Source organism: Salmo trutta, chromosome 26 (genome assembly GCF_901001165.1).
Source record: "Salmo trutta chromosome 26, fSalTru1.1, whole genome shotgun sequence".
Lineage (NCBI taxonomy): Eukaryota > Metazoa > Chordata > Actinopteri > Salmoniformes > Salmonidae > Salmo > Salmo trutta.
The window spans coordinates 21,493,649-21,504,342 of NC_042982.1; the positions used below are offsets into that span (position 1 = coordinate 21,493,649).

At 42.7% G+C, this 10,694-nt stretch overlaps 1 protein-coding gene across 2 annotated transcripts; it reads right to left on the reverse strand.

Moving 5' to 3' along the window:
- Nucleotides 1–410: 410 nt before the first annotated feature.
- LOC115163414 (calfacilitin) lies at nt 411–8,907 on the reverse strand. 2 transcript variants are annotated; one of them, XM_029715251.1, is made up of 5 exons: nt 8,806–8,907; nt 7,446–8,104; nt 4,879–4,961; nt 3,696–3,778; nt 411–1,777 (listed from the first exon to the last, which is right to left on the reverse strand). In XM_029715251.1, the coding sequence occupies exons 2-5, from the start codon at nt 7,649–7,651 to the stop codon at nt 1,376–1,378; spliced, it is 774 nt and encodes a 257-aa protein (XP_029571111.1). In that variant the 5' UTR covers nt 7,652–8,104; nt 8,806–8,907; the 3' UTR covers nt 411–1,375. The 2 variants fall into 2 exon arrangements, with proteins under 2 accessions (XP_029571111.1, XP_029571112.1); XM_029715252.1 differs by having other exon boundaries at nt 7,446–8,065; nt 8,806–8,900.
- Between the last annotated feature and the right edge of the window lie 1,787 nt (nt 8,908–10,694).

Consider the following 10,694-nt stretch of genomic DNA (forward strand, 5'->3'; position numbering starts at 1 on the left):
TTTTTCCCATGTGTAACTGTGTTGTTTTTGGTCGCACTGCTTTGCTTTATCTTGGCCAGGTCGAAGTTGTAAATGAGAACTTGTTCTTAACTGGCCTTCCTGGTTAAATAAGGTGAAATAAAATATTTAAAAAAACAGCAAGATCTGGCTAATCTGGTGCAGTCCATGAGGAGGAGATGCACTTCAGTACTTAATGCAGCTGGTGGCCACACCAGATAGTGACTGTTACTTTTGATTTTGACCCCCCCCCCTCCCCTCCCTTTGTTCAGGGACACATTATTCCATTTCTGTTAGTCACATGTCTGTGGAAATTGTTCAGTTTATGTCTCAGTTGTTGAATCTTATGTTCATACAAATATTTACACATGTTAAGTTTGCTGAAAATAAACGCAGTCGACAGTGAGAAGACATTTCTTTTTTTGCTGAGTTTATTTTCAGAGTAGCTTCCCCAACACCATCTATAGACATACTGTGGGGGCTATCCAGGGAAGATTGTTGAGAAGGAACTGCGGTATAGGCACTACTATGGCTTACCAAGACTCAAGGCTAACCCATCCTCTGGACCTGTCCGTTTCGGTGTCCGTTTTCACTTTGATAAATAATTTGAAGAGAAGCAATTCTTGTAACCTCAATAAATAAAAATTGACCTGACTGTACATTGAGCTACTTTCCAGGGGATACATGCATTTCACTACGTTACATTTATGGAATAAATGGTCGCTGTTGTAAGAATGCCGGTCACCCATGTATTGGTGTTGACCTTTTGAGACCAAACAGGGAAGAATGAAAGTGAAACAGATGTATTGTCTGACAGTTTGTTAGTGTCAGATATTGATTGTACTATAGTATATTTACAAAATCCTATTAGTGGAAATTTCAATAAAACTATGTTGCTAAGCGACACCTGACAGAATTTGTGGGGTGGGATGTACAGCAACCAAGGTGGTGCCTGTTATCCTTGGCAGTTTGTTTCTCTACTGTATGCATGCATGTATGATTGTTAGCATTTTTTCTGTTAAAGAGCATTCCACATGAATCATGTAAATTCCTATATTGTAAACAATTGTATTAGCTATGATCAGAAGCAAAAGTGGCACAGTATCCTGGAAGTAATTTATTAGGGTTATCCCAGTCAGTGTGAACAGACCAGTCTCTCACTGTATGCTGCCCTGTTTGTTTGAGTGAGGGATCTTCAGCCACACTGGGCATAATCACCTCTTTTCCTGGCCGCCTCTCACTACAACACGAGCCATTTAGAGAGAGCTTTTTTGTTGTTATAATAATACTAATAATGAAGACACAGCTTGACACAATGCGATGAGATGTGTAACTGAACAAACACACCATCTGGTATACGGTCATGTCACTATCGGTGTCATTCACTGAGGAACTTTTTGACGTTGTTGTGGGTGCCATTTTGCTCCATGAGAGCCCTGCTCCGGGGGAAGAAGTCGGCGCGGAGAAGACGATAAAAGTAGATCAGGATCATGGTGTTCATGAGGGTCATGGTAACTAGGAAGTAGCCTCCTTTGTCCATCCAGGAGTAGTTCTGGACTATGTAATATGTGAGGTAGAACTGTGCGCTGAGGCGGAAGACGATGTAGGTGAAGAGGTTGAGGAACTTATTGATTTGGTACAGAGGGGACGACTGCTGTGATGCTAGCTTCAGCATTAGCCTCAAATGCAGGGTGACACTGTTAACCTCCACAAAGAGAGCCACCACAGCACCGGCCACATAGAGGTGCGAGTATAAAGAATACAGGAAGCACCAGAGCACCTGAGGAAGGGAAGGACAGAGAGAAAGTAGTTAAAATATATACCAACGGCACTCTGCTGTAAGGCAATTGGGATACCATAATCTTGCAATAGTAAAACTGGGGACAAATTAACAATTTATATTTAATATACTGTATGATTAATGGATCACCAAAAAAACACAAATCAACCAACTAGTGTTCAGAATATTGGGACAAATACTACATGACCAAAAGTATGTGGACACCTGCTTGTCGAACATCTCATTCCAAAATCATGGGCATTAATATGGAGTTGATCCCTTTGCTCCTACAACAGCCTCCACTATTCTGAGAAAGCTTTCCACTAGATGTCGGAACATTGCGGCGGGGACTTGCTTCCATTCAGTCACAAGAGCATTAGTGAAGTCCGGCACTGATGTTGGGCGATTAGGCCTGGCTCGCAGTCGGCATTCGAATTCATCCCAAAAGTGTTTGATGGGGTTGAGGTCAGGGCTCTGCAGGCCAGTCAAGTTCTTCCACACCGATCGATGAACCATTCTGTAATGACCTCGCTTTGTGCACGGGAGCATTGTCATGCTGAAACAGGAAAGGGCCTTCCCCAAACTGTTGCCACAAAGTTGGAAGCACAGAATTGTCTGGCAGGGGTGGGCAATTCCAGTCCTCGGGGGCCTGATTGGGGTCACAGTTTTGCCCCAGCTAATACACCTGACTCCAATAATCACCTAATCATGATCTTCAGTTTAGAATGCAATTTCATTAAATCAGCTGTGTTTGCTAGGGATGGAGAAAAAGTGTGACAATCAGGCCCCTGAGGACTGGAGTTGCCCACCCCTGAAAGTCATTGTATGCTGTAGCATTAAGGTTTCCCTTCACTGGAAATCAGGGGCAAGCCCGAACCGTGAAAAACCACCCAGACCCTTATTCCTCCTCCACCAAACTTTACAGTTGGCACTATGCATTTGGGCAGGTAGCCTTCTTCTGGCATCCACTAAACCCAGATTTGTCCGTCAGACTGCCACATGATGAAGTGTAATTCATCACTCCAGAGAACGTGCTTCCACTGCGCCAGAGTCCAATGGTGGCGAGCTTTACACCACTCCAGCTAACACTTGGCATTGCACATGGGGATCTTAGGCCATGAAAACCCATTTAATGAAGCTCCCGATGAACAGTTTGTGTGCTGACGTTGCTTCCAGAGGTAGTTTGGATCTCAGTAGTGAGTGCTGCAACCGAGGACAGACGATTTTTACGAGTTACGAGCTTCAGCACTTGGCGGTCCCGTTCTGTCAGCTGTTGATGCTCCTAGACATTTCCACTTCACAATAACAGTACTTACAGTTGACTGGGGCAGCTCTAGCAGGGCAGACATTTGACAAACTGATTTAATGGAAAGGTGGCATCCTATGACGGTGCCACGTTGAAAGTCACTGAGCTCTTCAGTAAGGCCATTCTACTGCCAATGTTTGTTTATGGAGAGTGCATGGCTGTGTGCTCGATTTTATACACCTGTCAGCAATGTGTGGCTGAAATAGCAGAATCCACTAATTTGAAGGGGTGTCCTCATACTTTTGTATATATAGTGTACACTGACTGATCAGAGACAGGGAAGCTCAGCTCAATGTGTGCCTCAGATCAGTGGCAAGATGCCCTGTGTTCAACACAACACACATCCCCCCCACACAATGGTGGGTGTTGTTCCCCTGCAGTCAGGGATGGGCACACAGGAGCATTCATTTAGATTACAGAATAGGGCCTCACTGTGGCACCTTTAAAAGGTCATTAAACAACACCAGTGAATTAAAATACTGTATCTAACGTTCAGACAATCTAGCAGTAGCTGCTGTAACAATAATAAAAAATATATATACAAAATAAAAAAGGCCATATTTAAATTCTTACCAGGTACAAACTGAAACAATAAAAGGTAAATTATCTTACCAGAACATGATGAATTAAGAACTCCCAGGATCCTCTTGCATGTCCAGTTAGAATGATGTCACCTGCATCTTGTACAAAGTATCCTGTCAAAGGAGAGTAAAGAGCAATGCCTCAGTCGAGGCCTTTTTGAGCATTCTAAATCAAATTGTATTCATCACAAACAGGTGTAGACTTAGTGAAATGCGTACTTATGGGCCCTTCCCAACAATGCCAAGAATTGTTTTCTCCATTGTTTTAATTTTCGATGTGTGTATTGTTAGATACTACTGCACTGTTGGAGCTAGGAACACAAGCATTTTGCGACACCCACAAACATCTTCTAAATGTGTGCATGTGACCAATACAATGTGATTTGAAAAGTAAAACATGTAATAATAAATACACAGTGAGTAACGATAACGTGGCTATATACATGGGATACCAGTTCAGAGTTGATCTAAGAGCCATCTAATCTACATATATCAGCGGAGAGAAATATATTGGACCGTACTGGCATAGTCCATCCTAATTATCAGCACCATGGACATTTGTGTTACACTTCAAAGGAAAACACAGGGAAATTGCTTTAGACTGGATTTCAAAATGAGTGTTGTGTGAACCTCTATATATGGCAATCTGTCTCAATGGAATGGAAGGTTTGCGGTTGTCAGGCTGGCTCTCCTCAGACCTGCAGCTTCAGTTACACATGCATGCGAGACACACAGAATAATAACACCCAACACTGGTCACATCTCGTCATCACATCTTTCAGCAGGGCTTTAGAATGCTGGGTTTTTAGCGGATTCGTTTTGGTGCCCATAGCAATCCGAGGGTGTGGCCCATCCCCTATTTGAGTCCGGTGAGATGAGCAGATCTGCATTGCTCATTCTCTCAATCTGGCTGCCACTGAAAGGTGGGAGAGTATTTATTTTCCCAGGATATCCCAGCTATTATTAGGAACAAAAGGAGCTGTCAAGCTCAAGATTCATTCCAGGCCTTTTAATTTTAAAAAATAAAAATGGATCAAGCCAGACTGAAGCCATTATAACAAAAAGTTCAAGTGTTTACACACTCCCCACGATGAACCCCACTCTCCCACACCAGTGGTGGTCAATGTTAATGAATTCCCAGTTTACCTTTATTTAACCCTTTCACACACACACACAGGTCTTTTAGCAGCCATCTTAAAGGGGTAGTGACTGACCTGATGAGATGCAGATGAGCATGTAGGCCGGGGCCGTGTAGAAGGAGTGAATGTTGGTTGCCAACTCAGGCGAAATGATCACACTGGAGAGGACAGGGATACATGGTTATGGACAGTTAAGTCTGAGTTCCTCTCATTCAGACACAGGGCTCACTGTGGAGCAGGGTTTCCCAGACTTGGTCCTGGGGGCCGGTTTTGTTTTTTGTACTAGCACAACACAGCTGATTCAAATGACCAACTCATCATCAAGCTTTGAATATTTGAAATCAGCTGTGTAGTGCTGGGGCAAAAAACTAAAACGTGCAACCAGGGGAGGCCCCAGGAGCAAGTTTTGTAAACCCTGCTGTAGAGAATAGCCTGACTAAGCACAGACTTAGTATCATGATCTAGTAACAGCGATTCCCCTGCTTCTTTACAAGATGATTTGTGCCTTCACAAGGTCTATAGCAAAGTCTACGGTGAGACAGTACATTTCCTTGTTAATGCATGACCTGATGATTTCTAGCAGGGCAGGGTGAACACATGTATGGCAATAATCAGTGAACTACAGGAACAGCAGCTTGTCGAATATAACTGCTTTCACTTTATAAAACGTCAATTACTAGCCTAAATTGTATAGCCTGCCTATGTACGCATGTGTTGTCAGCTATGCAAGTAGTGTAGGTACTGTGTAATATATACACACACACCAGTCAAAAGTCTGGACACCTACTCATTCAAGGGTTCTTTATTTTTACTATTTTCTACATTGTAGAATAATAGCGAAGACATCAAAACTATAAATAACATATGGAATCATGTAGTAACCAAAAAAAAGTTAAATCAATATATATTTTATATTTGAGATTATTCAAAGTGGCCACCCTTTGCCTTGATGACAGCTTTGCACACTCTTGGCATTTGCTCAACCAGCTTCATGAGGTAGTCACCTGGAATGCATTTCAATTAACAGGTGTGACTTCTTAAAAGTTAATTTGTGGAATTTCTTTCCTTCTCAATGCATTTGAGCCAATCAGTTGTGTTGTGACAAGGTAGGAGTGGTACAGAGAAGATATTTGGTAAAAGACCAAGTCCATATTATGGCAAGAACAGCTCAAATAAGCAAAGAGAAACAATGCATCATTACTTTAAGACATGAAGGTCAGTCAATAATGAAACTCAAGAACTTTGAACGTTTGTTCAAGTTCAGTTGCTATGATGAAACTGGCGCTCATGAGGACCGCCACAGGAAACGAAGACGCAGAGTTACATCTGCTGCAGAGGATAAGTTCATTGGAATTAACTGCACCTCCGATTGCAGCCCAAGTAAATGCTTTACAGAGTTCAAGTAACAGACATCTCAACATCAACTGTTCAGAGGAGACTGCGTGAGTCAGGCCTTCATGGTCAAATTGCTGCAAAGAATCCACTAGTAAAATGACAATAATAAGAAGAGACTTGCTTGGGCCAAGAAACACGAGCAATGGACATTAGACCGTTGGAAATCTGTCCTTTGGTCTGGTGAGTCCAAATTTTTGATTGCAACTGCTGTGTCTTTGTGAAACACAGTAGGTGAACGGATGATCGCCGCATGTGTGGTTCCCACCATGAAGCATGGAGGTGGTGGTGTGATGGTGCTTCGCTGGTGACACTGTCGGATTTATTTAGATCAGCAAAGGGTGGCTACTTTGAAGAATCACAAATGTAAAATATATTTTGATATGTTCAGCACTTTTTGTTACTACATGATTCCATATGTTATTTCATAGTTTTGATGTCTTCACTATTATTCTACAATGAAGAAAATAGTCAACATTAAGAAGAACCCTTGAATGAGTAGGTGTGTCCTAACTTTTGACTGGTACTGTATATCTACTTGTACTACATAAACAGTGTGTGTAACATAACATGTTATGGCTCCGATCTGGCCCTAAATGGAGGATCGATTTGTAGTCCTTCAGAAGTTCCCACCTCACATAACAGCTTTTACAACAGTCATCTAGCCAGCAGGTTTTTCCAGTTTACCTACTTGCTCTCCTCAAAAATGGGCTACATCACCATTCTCATGAGTGGATATTATTTTTTTGTGTTTGGCATGACACCAATTTAGTTAGGCTAATTGACTTGAGTGGATTCTGAAGAATATTTAACTTTTCTTATGTCAAAACAGATGTGCTTTCTAAACTTCCACAATCTGATTAAGGCGCCGTCTTTGCGGACTCAATATCTGCCTCATTTGCAATAACCTGACACATAGATAGTTATTAACTACAAAGGGGAACATTTACTGCCCTAATCAGCTACTCTAAACTACAAGCATAAAATGAACACATCTCGCTGCCTATGTAGTGTCGCAGAGCTCAATAAGTATTTGTTTCCTGAGAAGGCCATTGGGTAGGCTGTACTGTGGCATTTCCCTCCCAACTTGAAAATTCCTTAGTCTCCTTACATCTTCTTGTCTGAACATGCTCATCCCTCTCCTCCTCTCCCCTGTCAGTGACTGTTACGGCTCCACACACCCCTACGTAACACATCATGTGGATCCACTGTGAATGAACAATGGTGTCCCAGTGCAGAGAGTGACTCACCAGGTCACAGCCCAAGTCCCTGTCAGGAGGGAGTGGACCATAGAGACCGAGAGGTTCCTCCACTTCCAGGAGCGGAAGTCATCCACCGCCACCGCTTTGGGCACAGGCAGATTCTGTAGTAGTCGGTGGGCCACCCGGAACATCAGAGCCCACACCAACACAGACAGTCCAGGGTGTCGCTGCAACACAGGAAGCAAGGCCTCCATCTTCTCCTCCCCCTCTCCTTTTTACTCTCTTCCTCGTTGTGCTTCGTCTGTTTTGCGTCAGCTGCTCCTCTCCACGGCTCTTCTCACGCCTCCACGGTCCGTTGGTGAGTATGTGTGAGGGGAGTGTTCTCCTCAGGACAGTCACAGTTACAGGGGTTTGAAGGGAGTCGTTTTTATAGATGTGGTCTTTACCCCTCGTGCTCCTTTCAGAACTACTCGGAGAATAGGCGCAGCGTTTTCCACTTCTTCCCGGGCTCAGAGGGGGAGACTAGCTAGGGCTCCCTTAAAACAGCTCATTCAAATCCTACAGATCTTTTCCCCCCTCTCGTAGTGTGTTGCCACTCAACCAGTCTGCTTGTGTCTGACTATGACTAGAGAGAAGGGGAGTGGTGGAGAGGGAGTGGTGTGGGAGGCCTGCTTCCAGAAAACCAGGGAATCAAGGAGGGGCCACATCTTACGTAAAACACAAAGAAAGTTTAACTATATGGTGCTAAAAACATTATTAGGGTATAGAGTGTAATGTTGTCACTTAAATCATTACTATGAAACAATGTTCTTTGATGTTTCTCTGGAGAAACAGTGCTGCTCCATAAACCACTGTCTTGTGGTACACATACTCCCCACAGCTGGCCTCTCTGGCCCAGTTGGGGAAGTGAGGAGGGGGGAGCAGCGGCAACATACCAGGGCCTGCACACTCAACCAACGCACCACTACATGGAGTGTATTCATTAGGGCAAACCGTAGCAAAACATGTAAGGTGGAAGAAAAATAATTCTGAATTTGTTATTGGAAAAGTTCCTTTTAGCCTATTTGGTTCCTAGTGAACCCATGTACACATGCCTTTTACATTCCGCCCTGTGTGTACAACATGTCACACATGTGTCAGTTACAAGCCCCCACATACAGTACAAAGCAAATACTAAGTGGTTAAATTCATTAGTTCAATGTCTCAACACACCTTCAAAACAACAGTGGCTTTCCCTGTCATTTTATGAAGACTATATGTAATTAGAGATTTGGAGGAATGCATAAAAGTTATCAAGATGCATATGTAGGATATAAAGAATGATGTTGTTGCAGACCCTGTGTAATGTGGGGGATTTGATAGATAAATAGTTCAAGGGTATGGGCACTCAAACCTGAAACATACTTACAGATCTTGATCCATAGAATTTGAACTAAAGCACAACACCCCCACTCTCATCCTCGTTTCATACAATAACCTTCACAAGGTGAAGGGGAAATTCCTGAATGGTACAAAATGCCAAGTTTGTATACACAAGGCAGGCCTACTTGGAAGCCCCACCCTTAATTACAATTCCACACACCTGCTGCTGACAGGGCAACAGGGGTGCATTCAAGAACTAACCTGTTGCACTTGTATTGATAATGCTATTGTAGTTAAAACAGCCATACACTCAGTGCCATTCTCTCTTAGACCCATTATGTTATCATTAGCCCCTACAATCTTGGAATTCAAGACCTTAGTACACTGGCACCCTAATTAAGGCAAAATGTGGTTGTGTCTAGTCTCCATGTTATTTTGGTATGTTGCTCATTCCCAGAGATTCAAAGTTCAGCATGGACACATGAAAACTAAGTCTAGGGTTGAGTGGAGAGAATGAGACAATGAGTCCCTTAAACTAGGATTGAAACTAGGATTGAATATTGACAGAAATAAATCTGCCACATATCAGTTTGCAAACAATGAATACAATTTTTTTGAGTTAATAAAGCTGCATACAAACATGGTTTCTTTTTGCTTTCTTGAGTAAGGCAGCTCCAAAATGCAGGTGTTTCAGCCTAGCTCAGTGCTTTATGTGATGGTGGAGCAGCCAGTGGAAAATACGAAGCGTAGGGGTTGGTAATGTTCTCTAGTTGTGCCGTGATTGGGTCAGTGTTCTGTCACTCATGAGGACACTATGTCACTGAAAAATCTATTGGTAAAGCTTGAAAATTCAAGCCCCTTGCCATAGAGTTACATTAGAAGTGCCCATTGAAAGAAGGCACTAGGTTATTGGCCACAGATAAAATGACGTCAAATCCCGTTATATCTACCGTAGATATGATTGGACTGATTATGCCAACGTCATACTTTCAAAATCTTAGCTAGCAAGCTAGCAGTCATCATCATGAATCAAGTTGACAATCTACTTGCAAATCCTTTTCGAGCCTTTTCAATATGAAGAGAAATTAGATAAAAACGTATCGGTGCTCATCGGCCATTGGAAATAAATATTACACAACACATCGCAAAATCAACTATGAGTGATTTGGAAGGAATCAGTGGCTAACTGCAAGCGTTGCAAAGCAATCATTAGCCTGCTATTCAGTGGAGTGGGTGTGTGGTCCAAGTCTGGGTTTAAGGGTCTCTTTTCCAAGCTTAAAAGGAGAAACATTCAACACGATGGGCCAGAAAAGGTTGAATACATTGGCCATGTTGTCAATCCAGCATGACTTCTGCCGTGTTCAAAACAACTGGGAAATCTCAGACTTCAGTGAGTTCAAGACAACTGGGAACTCGGGGAAAAAACGAGCTCCGACTGGGAAAATACGTTTTGAACGGTCATCAAACTCAGAATTCCAAGTCGGGAACTCAGGGCTCTTTCTAGAGCTCCGACCTGAAGATCACTGACGTCATGATTCAACATTGTTTTTTTTTTTCTCGAGTTCCCAGTTGCCTTGAAAGCACCATAAATCCAGAGAATGCCAGACTTTGATGACAAAGTTAGATGACAAAATTTGCCCATGAAGGACTGAGGCTCCACCTTCCTGTTCAAGTGAGCACAGCACAACAAGGTGAGCCCAAAATTGTCTTGTATGCTGCTGCATAAATTATAGACATTGCATTCGGAAAGTAGATACGGTGCATTCGGAAAGTATTTTTTCAAGGGGTCTAAATAAATACAAATCTTCATCAATCTACACACAATACCCCATAATGACAAAGTGATTTTTTTTTTTTTGAGAAATACCTTATTTACGTAAGTATTCAGACCCTGTGCTATGAGACTCGAAATTGAGCTCAGGTGCATCTCGTTTC

What these genes read in the sequence shown, in the direction of transcription:
- LOC115163414 (XM_029715251.1), bottom strand. Translation starts at nt 7,651, where the DNA reads ATGGAGGCCTTGCTTCCTGTGTTGCAGCGACACCCTGGACTGTCTGTG. An exon ending in GGGACTTGGGCTGTGACCTG is followed by an intron (nt 4,962 to 7,445) that starts GTGAGTCACTCT and finishes TGTCCTCTCCAG; the next exon opens with TGTGATCATTTCGCCTGAGT. An exon ending in TCTTAATTCATCATGTTCTG is followed by an intron (nt 1,778 to 3,695) that starts GTAAGATAATTT and finishes TCCCTTCCTCAG; the next exon opens with GTGCTCTGGTGCTTCCTGTA.